The 18,351-nt window shown below is 40.2% G+C and overlaps 1 protein-coding gene across 13 annotated transcripts in view; it reads left to right on the top strand.

Moving 5' to 3' along the window:
- Positions 1 to 13,481, top strand: part of LOC6737975 (CUGBP Elav-like family member 4) — a 263,089-nt gene extending 249,608 nt beyond the window's left edge. For 4 of the 13 annotated variants that reach the window (XM_016169627.3, XM_039292967.2, XM_039292969.2 and 1 more), the window contains 7 exons: positions 8,726 to 8,869; positions 8,946 to 9,222; positions 9,356 to 9,454; positions 10,304 to 10,381; positions 11,838 to 12,014; positions 12,086 to 12,714; positions 12,976 to 13,481. In XM_016169627.3, coding sequence (XP_016031748.1) covers positions 8,726 to 8,869; positions 8,946 to 9,222; positions 9,356 to 9,454; positions 10,304 to 10,381; positions 11,838 to 12,014; positions 12,086 to 12,213 — 903 coding nt within the window. In that variant the 3' untranslated portion in view covers positions 12,214 to 12,714; positions 12,976 to 13,481. Of the gene's footprint in view, positions 1 to 8,725; positions 8,870 to 8,921; positions 9,223 to 9,334; positions 9,455 to 10,303; positions 10,382 to 11,837; positions 12,015 to 12,085; positions 12,715 to 12,975 lie in introns of all 13 variants that reach the window. The other 9 variants (XM_039292972.2, XM_039292971.2, XM_039292976.2 and 6 more) reach the window with 5 other exon arrangements.
- Positions 13,482 to 18,351: the final 4,870 nt, after the last annotated feature.

Below are 18,351 nucleotides of genomic sequence, written 5' to 3'. Positions count from 1 at the left end.
ACGTTCGTCCTCGCCATCGCCATCGTTGGCGTCGCCTTACGCCGTCGTCCTCGCCGTGAAGTATTAAAAGCAAATAAGTAATAAAAATAATAATGGAGCATTTTTACCATTTTTTTGCCCCCGCAAGAAAGGGAGCAGCTCGCAAAAAAAAAGGATAAGCATCTTAGCGCAATTTCTTGCTGCCTTCTCAATATAACAAAAGGTCCTTGCGCCCAGGCAAATGTGCCGAAAATGTGGGTATGAGTCAACCCAGCTGCTGGCCCTCGTCCGCCGCTATGTTGTCCTTTATTTTCTCTTTTTTTTTTTTGCTTCCTTGGTCCGCTCATATTTCGCCCTTCGAACCGAACCAAAACCATCCGCCCTTCATCCCGTTTTCAGTTCCCAAAAGGGACAACAACATAAATGCAGGAAATTTGAATGGACGAGCGCAGTGAATGAAATTTGCAAATATTTTTCAAAAATTGAACTTTTCTGGCAAATTTTTTCTCCAATGATGATGGCGAGCAGAAGGTGGGTGGCTCGCAGGAAGGAAAAAGGATACGGGCATGGGTACAGGGTATAAGGGAAAAAGGGACTGCGCCGGGGTTTATGAAAATAAGTGAAGAAAATTGATTTGAAGTACTTTGAAGTGCAAAAACGCGTAGCCAGAATCATTGAAGAATGCTTTGGCATATTATTTCGACTTTTTTTCGACTACGCAACCGACTCTGTTTCTCTCTTTTTTAGCAGACAACTTTTGTTGTGATAAGCAAGTCGAGCAGAAGCGGCATATTTATATGAAAATGTATGCCAGAGGGGGCAGAATGCAACTGCATATCTGCTTATGTTTGAATAAAGTTGCGAAATGGAAAAATAACTGAGTCCGTAAGCAAGCTCTGTCGACTCGTTGCCGACTTAAAGTTGGCTCCTCGACAAGTTTAAAGCTAACATAAGCAGGTAAATTGCTTTCTAGGCTTAGCCGCATCCTGACTCAGACAACAAAGGAGTGTATAAATCGCCTAGAAAACAAGCGACTACCGACTGCCGTCTATCATTTCCTTTGGCAATTCGAGACTAGTAGCGACAAAAAATAAACTTTACCTGCAGTCAGGGAGAAATTGTCAAAATATAAACCGCCGTTCCTGTTACCGTCTGTAACCAGGACTACTCTCGTTTATCAGTCAAGGAGCAGGTCCTGGCTGCTTTCCCACATTTTTACTGCTATTTTTTCTAGCAAAGTGAAACGATTCACGCCGCCAACGCCTAGAAGTGTGTAACATTTTTTTGGCTCCCTCAGATCCTTGGCTTGCTCCTGCCAAATATATTCATTGCAAGATTTGTTGTCTGTGAGAGGAGACGTTTGCATATGAGGCAAGTTTCCTTGCCTGCACGATGTGCGTCTATGTGTGTGTTTTTGTGTGTGGGAGGCGAAGAGAGACTTACGCTTGAATTGCAAATAGTTAGAAAAGATTTACCATGATTTGGGCTGCCACTCTGGCCCCCGGAATGCACTGAGATGAAGTCCTGGTCCCAGACCGCATTTCCTTGCTGCCTTTCAATTGCGAGGGACAGCCGGCAAATTTGTCTGCCGAGGCATCCCAGCGATTTGTGCTTACTGCATTTGGGCGGTTCTGTGGGTTTCCAGGACTTCAGAGCTCCAGGACTGCCATGGCAATGATTTAATCGAGACTGCCAGACATTGATGGCTTCATTTCGATGGTCTGTTTAAGCGGCAACCGATGGATATTTTTGCGGGAGTGGGGTTTAATTTAGCTGACATCTCTGTCAGTGCGGGGGCGACCATTTCGGGCATTAAATAAAATGTGAAACAATCAGAAATCAACGCATAACGCAAGCAAATAAAAATATAAAGCATTTGTGGCCAGTTGCCGTTAGCCATTTGGCCCAAACAACAGTCGCATCCGCACACACACGCTCGCAAACGCACACACACACACACTCGAACACACGCACACACATTAGTGTGCAATTTGGCCAAATGTCGCCAACGTGGCAGCCTGTCCTCCGTTCGAAAAACTTTCACAATATTTCCGCAAAACAAATTGCGCGTAAAAATGGCAATGCAATTTTTGGTCGTTTGTTGCGGCGGCCGTTGGCCAACTGGACGCCACATTGCATCCACATATGTCCTTCCAGCCGCTCAAACCCACTCTCTGCTTCGCCATTTTGTGTGTGTGTGTGTATGTGCGTGAGTCCTGGTCCATGTTTCTGTAATGTTTGCCCAATTGAATTTAATAATATTTTCATTTGGATTTTAGTTTAGTTTTTAGTCGAGGGAAAATATTTTCCGAGCTGTTCCCGACATGTCCTGCCTTCTGAAATGTTTTGTGCGTTCTGTGGCTGCAAAATGGCCATGGGATCTGGGCCTGTTCCCAAAAAGCTAATTGGGTTCGCGTGTTGTGCGGTTAATTGTGATTTCGATTCGAATTGCAATTCTGATTATTATGTTTTCTCCATCATTAGTCTGGTTTGGCCAGTGTCTGCTACAATTTAAGTGGCCAGCTTTGGGGTCTAAAGTCCAACCTTTGAAGAGCATAAAAAAAGGATATCTTTCAGTGCCTTTCAATGGCTTATCCTCAATCCTTGTCACGGACCAACTATCGCCTCAACAGCTCGTAAAACCAAAGCAGCAAATTAAACTGCTGCCGTAAAAAGATCCCTACCCCCACGCCTTTCCTTGACCATTATCCTGACCATAAATACAATATTTGATAATTTTATTAACAATTTCGACTGTAAATTGTTTACGACTCGACAGTGAAGGAAAAAAGAGCAAAGGAGCTTTTTAGGCGTCTGCCGGATTGGTGCACTTTTTGTGCTGCCACAGAGCAGAAGCAGATGAAATATTCATGTTCACCGACTATCTCCGTCTTATTCCCAATTCCCCAACCCCCTTTTGCCAGGACTCGTAAATTAAATTTGGCTTCCCCCCAAGCCCCCGAACATTCTGTTCAATCAAGCGTAAAAAATGCCGCAGACAGACATTGCCAGGGAGGCGGTAGAGTGGGCGTGGCGAGTGCTGCTTTATCCTTGCTATCCTTGCGATCCCAGCAGTGGTTTAGTTTTTGTGCCAGATTGTGTGAGAGTGTGTACGGGTGTTTGTGCGAAAGGACTGTGATTTTAACTGCATTAGAGGCCCAGTCCTTAGAGCTGGATTCAATTTGTTGCAATGCTATGCTAAAAAGCTGAAATCAGGCGGCCAGGTCCAAGGATCTGGCCTGAGCCAGAGGTCCTTTTTGTGCAGCTTTTCGCATTAAATTTATGAAATTGTGCGCTTCCTCTTTTTCGGTCATGTTCTCTCAAAACTCAATCATGCTTGCATGCAATATCCTGCCGCTTCCTTCGAGGACCTATGTCCTTTTTGCTCGTTGAGCCAGCCCATTTGTTTGAGTATGCCCCCATCCCGTGCTCCTGGCGACATTTATACCCAACAATAACAGCAATGTTGACACAAACACACTTGGGCCAGGATTGCCGAGGTCCTGGAGAGTCCTTAGAGTTCTCAAAAGTATGCAAGACAAATGCAGCCGTCGCAGTGAAGCGAAATGTAAGAATGGAGCAGGAGCAACCTTTAACTATGCTCTACCTATTTCCAACTTCTTGGGGCGAAATTGCCCTTAAACTTTTCTGTCACATTCCGAGCATATCTTGGCCAAACTTGCCCCAAGCCCAATTCCAGCCTGTTGATTGCCCATTTAGCAGGCTCTTTCTTTGCAGGATCGATCCATGGCATCCTTTCGTTAAACCCATTAGGGATGGTGCTTTGTACCTAAAGGATTCTCCCCCGACGATCTGCTCGCGATGCCTTTGACAACTTTCAGCCCCGTTGATTGCCTTATTAGGCCCTGTAGGAAAACGGATAGCGGCAGGACTCTTTCGAAAAGAACTCTCGGCGAGTAATTGAATTAAATGGCTGGCGCTGTGGCAAAAAGCAAAGTAAATTAAATAAGTTTTTCATTTTGGCCGCGGCCAAGTTGCATTGTCAACGCCGTCGTCGTCTGAGTCCTTCGTCCTTCGTCCTGCCGCCTGTCGGAGTCCTGCTTTTTGCTTGCCCGCATTTTACGCTTCGCCGGCGGCCCTTTGTCGGGTCGCCAATTTCGAGGAGTGGCGGCGGGAATGAGGCGAATCCCGGCCAGAATGCAATGAGCCAAAAGTTGTTTAATGTATGCATTGCCTTGCCCATCCACACAGCCATCCAGCGATCCAGTTGTCCAGGGCAGAGTTGCGGTTAACAGCGCGTCGCAACTTTTCGGGGGCTTCGAGGGCGCAAAGAAGTAACTTTTCGCATAGTACGTAAATTTCCGGATTTTTTGTGGCGGGACTCCGTTAATGCTGAGCATACTTTTAGGTAGCTTAGTGGCATTTACACTAATTTCGACTGCGACTCCCACTGGCAATGGTGTGATTTATTTGCCGGAAAAGATTACTTACTCTGGGCTGCGGTTTTCCACGCGGCGTATTCGTATTGAAGGAAAAGCGTTTTCGTTTTTGACATGACTCTCTGCTTTCGACTCACTGCCGCTGACAGCAGCAGCAGCGGAATGGAAAGCTGGTAAAACGAATTTGTAATTAGTTTTACTGCCACTTTTACTCGGTTGTACTTTGTTCTATTGAGAGTTTTTCGGGTTCGGTTCAGGTTTGTCTTTTAAGCGAAAATTAATTGGAAAACTCGTTGAGGACTCTCGCTCATTGTGCAGCAGTTCTCCATGCAAATGAAGGCTCTATCTAAGGCTTTATGGGTTAACATATTTAAGAGTTTCCCTTGAAACTCTTTAAAACATTTCCTGGAAACTTTCAAGCAAGGGGTTCGAAGCAGCAGCATCAAGAAGAACAACAAACGTTAATTGAAGTGCACTTCCCTTTTAATTTTCAGCCAACAAATTACAGCATATCAACAGCATGCACGCCATAAACAAGCAGGTCCTTCGTCGTGCAACGTTCGTCCTGCTCGGCGTTGAGCACCGCTTCCTGTTCCTGCTTAATTTCATATTTCGAAACATGACACTTTCACACTTTGGCTAATTTAAAAGCATACAAAATGGTCGGTCGCAACACGCTGATGTCGCTGCTTCCTCGTTTCGTGACGAATGTGCTTTGTCGCCCCATGGAGATGGTGTTGCATGTGGCACACACAAAACACTGACACTGACACTCCGTTTCGCTTGGGTTCGGGATTCGGGAGTCCGGAAGTCGGAAGTCGGGGCTTGGGGATTGGGATTCCTTTTCGCGCATACGTGTGTGCAACGCTGTCGCTCGTTAAATTGTCGCCTGACACCTCGCTAATGTCATCATCATTGTGCCCGCCACGACCACCACCATGAAAGCCAGGTTGCCAAGCCGCCAGGTTGGGAGTTGAGTCTCAGCCACATTATTACTGTAATTATGTTGGCCGTGTAAACGTCATTAGGCGTTTTAGCCAGCAAAACGTGCCGCAACCGGAGTGTTGAAATCGTGTGGACAAAGTGCAGGAACTATTTTGGCCAGTCTATTGACTTGCATTTCGCGCCAGCACTTTGATTCAATTTCACACACATTCAAAAAGCTTAAATCCATTTACTCTTTGGCTAAAAATTGTGATAAAAAACGCAGCATCGCACCATCAACAGATGGTACTGTGAAAAAAAAGAGAAGAAATGTCCATTACCATTAGGTTGAAATTTATGGGCTTGCATTTTGAATACATTTTCCTGTCGCTGCTTTAATTGATAGATAAAAATTGCTCCCCATTAAACAACGAACCGAGCTGAGCCGGCCAGGCCAGGCCAATTCATTTAGCAATTAAAACAAGCTGCGGCCAAAACGAGTAAACGGAAAAAATGAAAAGCGAAGCAACCGACTGCAAAGCGTAGCAAACTATAAAATGCAAATCAGTTGCATATAAAAATATATATAATTCATTTGTTAAAACCATTTGCCGGCCATTTGCTTTCAACGTTTTTTATGCATACGTACAGCACGCTGTGGACAAGAAATATGTTGTCCTTTTAGGCGTTGACAAATCGGCGCTCACACTCGCGCCTAAAAGTATGCAACAAGCAAAAAGCAGGAGCAGCAGGAGCAACAGCAGATGCAAAGCCAGGAGCCAAAGGCATTGCCACAGTGAACGTGGCGAGGCGGGAATAATAATTTTTGGCACGACTGCCATGTTAACATGTCCCCAGACACGTACTACTACCATCCCATCCCATACCCACACCCATTGAATTCGGTAAACGTTGCACACTTCCCGTCGCGAGTTTATTATGTAAGAGGATGGGTGAACGGGGATATATGTGTCCTGGCTGCATTTCATCGCCCCTGTCCGTGTCCCCGGGCTTACCGGCTGCCCCTGTGGCTTGTAGAACCATTAGTGAACACGGGTTACTGTGATTACCCCGGGCCCATGACCCCCTGATACCCCCTGAAAGCCCGGACCCCGATCCACGAAAACCGACAGGTTCACCCTGGGAGAGTAGTCTTGGCTGGCAATTTCCATTCGCATTTGCATTTCGCATTGAAATATATAAATACGTGCACGGCTTTTGGGGCGGCAGACAAATTACTTTTTAAATGCACTGTAAGCCCTTCAATTGTAATTGGCCACCGTGCGGTCTGAAACTTTGCCAAAAAACGAAGAAAAAAAACACAGCTAAAGTACCCAGAAATCGAAGAGAGTGCTGCGGAGAACTTTGAGTGAGCCGCATTAAAAAACAATAAAAAAATATTGGGCCGAGTAAGAGGCTAAGGACCGTGGGCCCATCGTCTAATGGCGTCACGTTTGTGCCGCCCCGAAAAGTGGCATGCAACATGCGATTGCTGCCAAAAGTGCCGCCTGGCACGAGTCCAGGCCCAAGCGGCAAGCACCAGGCAGCAGGCAGCAAGGACGAAGGACCTTCTCTGGTTAGTTGGCTTGTTAGTTGGCAGCCTGCCGCCTGCTGCCTGCCTGCCTGTTGCACTTGCCACTGAAGCACGACTGCGATTCGTTCTGGTTAGGCGTGCTGCCAACTCGGTCTCTCTCTCTTCAGATCGAGTCCTTTCAAGGATGTGTCTGGGTGCCGTGTTGAATTTTTCATTTCATTTGGCGGCAGCAATTCACTTGAATGGGAATTTCGTGTCGTAGCAGTTGCAGACGTTGTCGTCTTCGTCAAGCGGAAACGGAAGTGAACAGGCCAAACAACTGCACATATAGAGCACATAATAAACGTTCAAATTGACTGAATGACTACTGGCTGAAACTGCTGAACTCTCAGCCTAGGCCCCATAATTCTCGCCAGTGAGCCACACATATTTTCGTACTTTTTTTTTGTTTTTTTTTCTCGTGTTCAACCCAAGCTTTTTGGCCATCAGCCAGCTGACATGAGCCGGGGATTATTAGACAATTAAATTGACGTTAATGAATTAATTTATGAGCTTCTGCGGTGGTCCTTGCCTGTTGCATAGTTCTCCGAGGGCAGAGACAATTAGGGCCACAGATTAGCTTTGGTTAATGGAGGTTTATCGCCTTCAATGGCAGGCAATTGAGGTTGAAACAAGCTTCATTCCAACTCACCGCATTCGAAATTGTGATGGACTATTTTCGTGTTTAATCTGCCTTAAGCTTCGAGTACAAATAGCTCGTATGCCTGAGATTGAAATTAATTTTCCTGTGATATGAGAACCGCCGGCCATGCCGGGTCTTATGTTCAAGGCATCTCATTAAAACTCATTACACGATCTCCTCAGCATCTCCAGGCTATGCCAGGGCGAGCAGGAATAGTTTCATCTGGGCCAGAACTCCATGGACTGCTCGTTGCTTATGGCCTTTTGCATAATCTCGAGTTTCATATTTCATTAATTAAAATTATGTTCAAGGCAGTGCAGATAGCCGTTATAGTTGAAGCACCTGTTCGGTTGTAGACTCATTAACAGCCCGCCCACGCACACATTCACGTAACCAAGGAGGTGAATTGTGCAACACAATATCATTGTTACTTTGATTAATGATTTGCAAAATCATAAAAGCTTTTCTGCTTCCCAAAACCATACCACAAACAGCCGCCCAGCCATCCGGCCATCCAGCTACCCATCCACCCACTTCATCCATCATCATCAGCAGCGGGAAAAAGGTTTCATATTACAAAAACAGTCTTAATTAATACGAGACAGAATGTTACCGAATATTGGAAATGCCTATTCAATTCAAATTGTCATACGTAAGTCGAAACCTCTCGAAAGGAAAGGCGCAACGAGTGGGGGGTGGGGGTGGGGGCACACGAAATGTGAAGCCTGCCATTATTATGCTAATTAATTGACATCAAAAGCAAAGAAAATGGAAGAGGCCCGGTCTAGTAACAGGTCTTTGTTGAACGCATTTATATCAAAATCAATGACAGACGACAATGGCGGAAAAGGTAGGAGGCGAGCCCATAAGCCGCTTTGAATAGAAATGCAAATCGAAGTGCGCGTATGCCAATTATTTTGATACATATATATTTTTTTTCGTATATAATTATAATAAGATAATAATGAGCAGTCGAACAAAGGAAGCAGGTGCACAGTGGTGCTTTCCCCAGTTACGCAACGCTGTCATCACAAAATAATGGCCTGTAATAGGATTTCCTGTTTTCCAGCAAAGAGAAGGAAAGCAAAGCGGAAAAGCCGCCTATAAATATGAAATGACAGAGCACTCGATACAACCCTTGACTCAACTCAACTCAATTCCACTCCACTCACCTCCACTCTCCACTTCCATTCACTTATCTTCCAGGGCGCATCCTCCAGCCTGGTCGTCAAATACGCCGACACGGAGAAGGAGCGACAAATAAGGCGCATGCAGCAAATGGCCGGTCACATGAACCTGCTGAATCCGTTCGTCTTTAATCAGTTCAGTCCGTACGGCGCCTACGCCCAGGTAAGTCCGCTCCCCCATTCCCGCGGCAATCACCCACCTAAATATAAAGCAGCTTCCCTCTCCTCCGGAATTGCAGCAACAGCAACAGGCCGCCCTGATGGCCGCCGCTGCCACGGCACCCGGATCCGCAGCCGCCTACATGAACCCGATGGCGGCCCTGGCAACGCAGATACCTCATGGCCTAAACGGCACCGGCCAGCCCCCCTCGCTGCCGTCGCCGACCATGCCCAACTTCAATATGGGCGCCAACACGCCCAATGGACAGCCAGGCGGAGCGGCCGCTGCTGCTGCTGCGGCGGCTGCCGCGGACGGCGTCTTCACGAACGGCATTCCACAAACGGCATTCCCAGGACGTAAGTAACTCAGTGAGGGAACACTATCTTTTACACTTTAGAAGCAAATACCATACTAAGATGACCATATTCAAAGAACGTATCTGATGGAGTTTCTAAATGTTTTCTATAGCCACTGAACTGTTTGTTGCAGATCCGCTGCACTTGACTATACCGCCACAAGGTTTGCCAAACGGCGATGCTGCTACCCTGCAACATGCCTTCCCTGGTCTGCCACCGTTTCCAGGAGTTGGTGAGTATTTTTTCTAGCTAGATTAGCCCTAAGTTATATGCTCAGATTATAAGATGCAGGATATGCTTGGCGGCAAAGCGTTAGAGCCGCCACAAGATATTCGATTGCAATATGCCTAATTTCCAAATATCATTGAGAGTTGAGAGTATTTTTGCCATGTCATTTGAATCGTGTTCAGTTACACATCTAGACCATCTATCTGCATCACCCATGGCATTGTGTACCATCTCGTCACCATCAGCATCATTTTCATTACTAGCATCGGATTATGTTCCAATGAAACCAACCACAACAGAAAAAACAGCCCAATCATTCATTACTGTTTTTATCGAATAATTAATAATTGTTGTGTCATGCCATAAATATTTATTGTTAGTAAAGTGTTACTTAACTCTAATTTCTAAAATAAATTTAACTTATTATTTATTCTTTGTGCAACGGAAACGAAGTACATATTGAAAGTGGAGAGTTCATTTTTAATATATGCTAGCTTTCGATTTCTGGCTTTTGGTTTATTTCATTTTCATTACAATTGTTTAAAAAAATACACAATTATTAGAAAATCTCCCATTCGGTGCGCTGATATGAAATCAATGATTCAGTGTTGAGCGTATTAATCTAACTCAAATCCAGTCGATCTACTATGGCTGCTTAACGACATTTAGTTTAGTTTTGGTTTTTAGTAATTTGTTTTTCTGTCTGTTGATTACTAAACTACGAGAACTATTTTAAATACTTAAAACATATACATATATATATCTATACGTATTCTTAATTGTTGTGTTGTCTTTATAAATGTTTCGGAATTTGTGTAAAAACCAAAAACAAAATTATTTATATATAATGCAGCCTTTCCCGCCGTCTATGGACAGTTTCCACAAGCTTTACCACCTCCCCTAGCGGCGGTTGCACCCACTCAGCGTGAAGGTAAGCTTTTCATTATAATTTCGTTGATCACCACCTATGTATATCCCCATTTTTCCCCCAAATCCCCGATTACTACACGTTCGTACGTTTGATTCAGTTCTTGTTGAGCGGTATTGCATTTGACCAGCTACCAATGTCGAATGATTTCGGCCAAATGCAAATACTTAACCGTTTACATTGTACATGTTTATACCGATTCTGAATTTTGTTCGATTCTTTGTCATAGTAAACATGCTACTACACACACACATACGCACGCCCCCACAAATACACCTACACTCGAATGGTTTACACTCAGAAAAAAATCAGATATATCGCCCTCGATCTAGCAGACGATGAGCAGTAATTAATTTCATTTGTTGTGCGGAAGGAAATTCAATTTTTTTTTTAACAAAAGCTCATAAAAATTAATTACTTTGCATACTGTGTTTCATTCGTCCTTATTTTATTTTGATAAACATTTTATCCCTTTTGCGACCACCACCCACTGCCAAAAAGTAGAAAGGATGGCTGGGTTTTCAACCCTTTTGCGTGGGGTTGGCGAGCAAGGCGTAAATCGTTTTTAATGGCTGCATTCAAAGGCATTTTATGCGATCGTAAAAATTACATATAAACTGCTTAAAATCATATAAAGACCGTCGGCGTATTTCGAAGACATTTGCTCATAAAATTTTATGTTTCTTTTTCGGTTCGTTTTGCTCATCTTTTTGCCTTTCGTCAGGGGCAGAGACACAAGTAATCCATTGTCTCCCCGTAAAATACAGAGTGTGTGGGTGTGGTTGTATCTGTGTATGTGTGGTGTGTGTGTATGTGTGCCATATACATTTGTGTTCGTGTGTGTATACTACCTACATATATGCTAACTATAAACCTAACTTGAGTGTAAAGTTCGTTTTGGTTCCATTTCGATATCTGTGCGCCGTAGTCTGTTGTTTCTCTGTGTATCCTCTAGACCTTACCTGCATGATAAGCCACCCAGTCACACAGCCATCTAAGTGTGGATCCCATATAATAACTAACTTACTACACATGCTACACATATTTATCATACGGCAATTGGGGCTAAATCTAAGCTAAAGACTTAAGTATATATATATATGGCCAGATTCATTAGGCATCTCTAGAGTATGTGCATAGAAACCTTTTAAACAGTATGTCATTTAGACTGTTCGTTTGCTCATGGTTTTGGTTTTGATTTCCTATTTTCCGCAGACTTATATTGCGCCCTTAGTTTTAGTTGATTCGTTCAGAAACAAGATCAGCCACAGAACACAGACCACAAATATATATCGAATATATGCATCAGACCAAGTCAAGCTAAATCGAATTCAATGCAAACAAAACAAGAACAAGCAAGCAGACATAACTCATAAAATTATAAATTATGATTTTCCTCATTATTAAATTTAATTTGTTCTCTACTTTGTTTCTTCTCTTTAAAATGTCTTCCTTTAAGATTTTCTGATGTTCCCAGGATGTTCGATATCCGGACCCGAGGGCTGCAATCTCTTCATCTACCATTTGCCCCAAGAGTTTGGCGACGCCGAGTTAATGCAAATGTTCCTGCCCTTTGGCAATGTGATCAGCTCCAAGGTCTTCATCGATCGTGCTACAAACCAGAGCAAATGTTTCGGTAGTGTTATATTTTCTACATTCAACCCCTTGAGCCGTTTTGTCTAACGAGTATTTTTTCTTTCTTGGCAGGATTTGTTTCATTCGATAATCCCGCCAGCGCTCAAGCGGCCATTCAGGCCATGAATGGCTTCCAGATTGGCATGAAAAGACTGAAAGTTCAATTGAAGCGGCCAAAGGATGCCAGTCGACCCTATTAACAATCGGAGTTCCTTAAACGCAATTCACAACAACCAACTGGAGCAACAACATCAGCAACAGGCGCTTTGCCAACAACTACCGCATTTTCAGCAGCCACGCCCACATCGGCAGTAACCTCCGTATCAGCAACAGTGACAACAACGGCCCACTATAATAACCTTGGCAGCAGCTTTAGGCCAACCTTAACTTTGCCCACTGAAAGCTCCAACCACAATGCCCACATACCCTATACATTTGCCAGCTGGCGCAGCGGTACCTACTGCTATCGCAACCACAACAACAATAGCGAAAACTGCAGCGACAACAACAACAACCACCACAGGAACGTACCCGAATCCCAATCCCAAAACGATACATCATCCAACACCAATTGCTCCAAAGTTGAACTGGTCGAGAGACTATTCATGTGGCAACAGCAAAAGCGAAAGGCCTAAATGTAACATCTAACACAACAGCAACCATAACAACTGCAGCTACAATAAGGAGCAACTATTGATGGGGTGAGCAAAACTATAGTTTATTGAAGGACTTACAAAATCATCGATCAACAAAGATCGTGTCGATATGTAAAGCGTGTTTCGATTAAAATACCGATGCCTAAAAGAATGTCTCCAGTACTAATAATAAAAACATTTAAGGCTAGTTGGGTATTAAATCGAAATAATTGTTATATGTATCGATAGCGAAAGGATTTTTGTGCGTGTATCGGATCTACAATTTCTTTTTGATTCCTAACTAATTTTCCATTCCCTCCATTTCAGATGGTCGTCAACCATGCTATGTGAAAACGATTATAGAAATGAAACATGCAAAGCGTATGTAAAAAAAAAAAAATAAAAAATAGTAAACGAGAAAAATGTAAATTAAAAAAAGAAAACACCTTAGAGCTGAAAAATTGAATAGATTTATATATATAATATATTTATATATATTTATCCGATTATACATTCATCTGAATGCAGTACAGCAGTACACAGAAAATAATAAAAGAAACCCAACAAAAAAGAAAACACAAACAAAATTATAAATTGAGAAATGCAGAAGAATGACAGAATTTTTGCCAAAATATCGATTTAATAAAAATATATATTTATAGAAGCAAGAAACAAACATTGATATTGATAGTTTTGTTAACAACTAAAGAACAAGAACATTGCACACCAGTACACTCCCACACTGAACACAAAACTTGAGACAAAAACTGACTGGCAAGAGACCAAAATTATCTGGGTTTTCAAATAAAAATAACAAAAAAAAAAAAACAAAACAATTAAGGACGATAAGAGCAGCAACCATTTTATATGAAAAATTGGTGATGGGAATTTATAAAAATTAAAAACTCTGCGCAAGGAAAATTAGTTGAAAAACAAAGCAAACACAAAAGATGAACTATTAAAACTGAATTTGTTAATCTGATGATGAACTCGATCGGAGTTTACAGTTAATCGAGTAAATTAGGAGACAGCAGTTAATGGAAAGGGTTAAAATATAGATGGGACATAGAGGAAGTCAGGTGAGGAAGAAGACAAAGTAGGTCTGCAACTTTTTAGCATTTAGTGGTAAGCAAAATGGCAAAGATTCAACAGATGCATAAACAGATTATATGTACACAAGAAAAATTAACACAAAAATTCGAATTTAATTAATTTTAAGTAAAAGAAAACGGATATAGGAAGTTAGAACTAGACGGGACAGAGCAAGCCACTTAATATGCGACATGCTTTGAGGGGTAAGTCCAACCCCCAAAGGGTTCGACCAGCCTCACCACAAGCAAAAATATCATTTTTTATAATATATAAATGAGTACTAATTTTAGAAATATTATAATACGGATTTGTTAGAACTATTGAAGAGAATCAAAGTGAAGAAAGCTAAACAAAAACATTAAAAGAATTATAAAATACAATATCTACAGCGATCATTTACGTTGGCCTATATTTTCTCAGAGGGAGAAAATTCTTGTAATTGTTTAAATTTCTCAATTTATTTGATTCGATACCGTTTGGTTAAAAAATGTATTTAAAAATCGTAAACGATTTTATAGAATAATAAACAAAATTTTGAATAAAATCAAACAACAACTTTACACTTAAACTTAGCTGCTTTCAACAAAAACAATTACAGGTACTTACAGATATACATGCATATATATATATATATATACATAGAAATATATAATAAAAGGAAGGAAAAATGCAAAAAGTAAATAAAAACCCAAAGAGAAGAGAAGGAAATATAAGTAGGGCTACTGAAGGAATGGAAAACATAACAAACATTTTGCTATGAAAGTATTACTATAAAAATATATACAAAATAGATATACAAAACAGCAGAAAACTGAAAGTTTTGGCCACTTATTTTCACAACCAGCTCCGAGAACGAAACCGATACAGATAAAGATTCAGATTCCGATCAAGTTGACCATAGCGCGCCCTAGCCAGACTAAGCAAACTATTTAACACTAAGCATATATTAATTATTATTGATTGTTATTATAAACAAAAATTACCATTAGAGTTTTTATCACAGTCAAAAAGGAAGCAAGTATTTTTTAGCAAAACTAGAGAATTTATCAAGGCCTATTAAATTTATTCAATACTTTCATTTTGTTTCTAACACTGACATAGGACGACACAATACCCCGCACATCTACACTGAAATCTAACTAAATATTATCGTCAATAAAGAAACGTAAAATGAGATCTTTATCCGACATTTACTCAACTGTCTGTTGAATCGAATCTTTAACAATTTAGCAGCAAAATCTGTACAAAAGCGTGAATAAGAAGAGGAGAAGGACCGATGAGTCAAATCTACAGCTAAATATGCCAAAAAATAAGATTATGGATAGTGAAAGGATAAAGAACAGAGGGTGGAGAAAATTAACAATTATTTAGAGTTTGTATAGTGAAAATGATAAGTTTAGAGTCGCCTAGTCTGTGGGTCCTGCAGAGGATTCTTCGTCTGCGGGACGTATTTGATACTAAAGATAAAACATTTAAATATTAACAAATACAAATATAAAACTATAAGATATATTAAAATATGGAAAGAAATTGTTATCAGAGTTAAAGTTAATTTTGTTACCAGTGCAATAAATAGTTTGGTGCGGTACTTATTAGTTCCCTCTCAACCAATATCAATTTTAATTTTAGTCACAGTTTTCATTTCCGTTCTGTGTATTGTCAATCGGATCACTGAGACAGTATTAGAAATCTGGGCAAATACATAGGAATACAGACGGGCCAGAGTGAGGGGAAATATTATAATTAATGTCAAATCAATTAAATCAGTTCAATTTTATTCCTCTTTTGAATCAGAAAATGTTAAGCCTCGACAGGAGTAATATTGTAAATATAGAAAATGAAACCTAAGGCGGATGAAAGTCCCACACTGAGAGAAACGAATGAAATGGCAGTTATTTAACGACACATGCATACAAGTATATTTAAATACCTACAAACATACAAGTACATAACATATATGAAAATTATCAAACTGATTTTAGCGCCTATTCAAAAGTAGTTCAGCCAGAGACACTCAAGAATTTTGACAGCTTTGAATTAAAATGCTAAACTAGAATTTTACTTCAGAAAAACTCATCCAAATACACGAACACGCTACATGTATTTACGATCTTGTATGAATCGATCTAGTCAAATTCAAGTTAATTATTGCATAAAGAAAATTAAACCTTAATGAAGAATAAGAAATTTAAAAACCAAGTCAAACTATTGAGATAATAATAATTTACTATTATTATGTACTATGATTATGATTAACGAATTATGATTTATCTATGTATTGAAAATACGAACACAAGTATTTAAATTAATATATAAAGAATTATTATTACAATTATAATTATTATTATTATATGCTATTATACAAACATTTTTAGATCATATACACTATACTATGAAACATACGGAATCAAGCAAAATAATACATTTTGTGCTAAACTGATTTTGGCAAAATTATGCAAATTATATACCAAGAGGAAGGATACTAAAACCCTAAATTATCGTAACTATTATTTTTAAAGCATAACACACAATAAACTAAACTAAACCAAGAGAAGCAGAACAAATAAAAGAGAAAACAAATTGAAAAACCAAAATACAAAGCAACCAAACTTGTTTTATTTTCTCATTATTTTACGCGTCTGTGACATCCGGCTTTTGATTCATTTCAATTGGCAGATACCAGGACAGACTAGGTCACATACCTCCAGAACACATAATCCCAACCCGAAACAGAGGACTGAGAATTTGGCATAATACCCTACCCTTAAATTTGAATATCGTTTACCCATGTTCTCCCTTAAGTATATTTTGATAAACTAAAAAACAAAAACCAAAACACGAAAGGGCTGTGACACGAACATTTAACAAAAAATGTGAACAAAATCAAATTTATTTATCGTTTGCGCTTAGTTTGATTTGAATGATCATTTTAAAGAGCGGTGATAACAAGAAACCACTAAAGCCAAATCAAAATTAAATCGATAAACGAATAAAAATACAATATAAAGGAACAATTAAGTCGCTTAATTCAAATTCGAAATGAAATGTGATGAAAGCAAACAAAAAACGAGAAACAAGAAAGCTAATTAAATAATTAACAAAAAAAAACATGTCGAATTCATATTAAACTTAACGAATAGAAAAAGACAATTGTACCTTGAGCATAAAGTGTAAAAATTGGAACTCGTAAAAATTAAAGTATTCCTAGACATAAACCATAGATAACAAGCACATAACTAAAAAAAATGGACAGGTTTCGCCCATCTCGCTTGAGGGGATATGAAAATTGGCACATTTCTTTGCAATTTTTGCCAAAATCCAGTTTAGTGCCAGAAAACATCCTTTTGAGCTACAATCTGCATTTAGCGTCGTCATACTCCGCGTCTTCACTATCTCTCAATTGTACGCACACTCACACAACGAACTCACCACCACATACACACGCATCATATCAAGTACGCGGATATGCGAACGGTAGTCTATAACTTGGCGGTCTTCTCGGCGATTCTCAATTTGTTTAGCTGGCGGCAAAGAGAAGGGACCCCAATGGCATTGCATTTCCTCCTGATTTCTTCGATCGTTTTTAAATTCCTTTTTCCGTTTGTAGCCAGCTAAGAGTAGCGCTAAACTAAGAATAAGCATTGTACATTACTAATGAAAATGAAGTCTCTTATCGATGATCGTTCCTTAAACTTAATCTATTATGCGAATAGATTTTGTCCTACGCATAATGTATTTTTATTATACAAGATGCGGAATGTGGCATTCTTATAGAATGTTTATTACTCTATACAAGGCATTACTAATAAAAACTAACTTCTTTATTTATTATATCTACTATACACAAATATATTATATATACTAGTTAATGACAAGGTTAGACAAAGTAGTGAATGAAGCTTACAACACTGACACGGAAACAAAAGAACATGAAACAACCAAAAACACTGGAGTCCAAGTTTAGAACTTACTAATCAAAAATATATTTAGATACACTTTTCTGCAGGTATTTAAAAGGAAGTAAACGTAATGGTAAAACTAAACTAATGCTAACGATAACGATAAATAACGATAGAGACAAGCACTTAACCCCACCATAACCAAGGACTTACCAAAATTGCATACACTAGTTTTCTAACTACACCTACAAGGACACCCAATCAACACTCCAACCAACACAGAGACACAGTTACAAGGGCCCAAGATGGCAGCAGGACAAGGAATGTAGGATCGATAGGTAGGATGAAAAGGGTAGGGTGCATATCTTTTTGCCAAGCCTAACACATTTTGCCTTTGATATAGCGCATTTTTGGTTTGGTTTTAATAGAATCACAAGAATGACATATTGGATACAGGGTAATACATGCAGTTAAATATAAATAGCAACTAAACTTATCAAATAACTATGATCATTTCGTATTGAACCAATGCATTTCAATTCATTTGTACTATAATTTCCCTCAAAGCTTCCGCACTTTTTTCGATACGATATTTTTAAGCTCGAGACACACTTTTGAAGCTTTGCTTACCAACTAGATTTCGCTTGGATAGGCATAGGGTTAGATCTTTAGAGTATCATCAACCAAGGGCATAGTTGGGAAATGGAAAGGC

This window comes from Drosophila simulans, chromosome 3L, assembly GCF_016746395.2.
Source record: "Drosophila simulans strain w501 chromosome 3L, Prin_Dsim_3.1, whole genome shotgun sequence".
Lineage (NCBI taxonomy): Eukaryota > Metazoa > Arthropoda > Insecta > Diptera > Drosophilidae > Drosophila > Drosophila simulans.
Note: the sequence above shows the minus strand (reverse complement) of the source record. Positions and strands in the feature narration are given on the sequence as shown.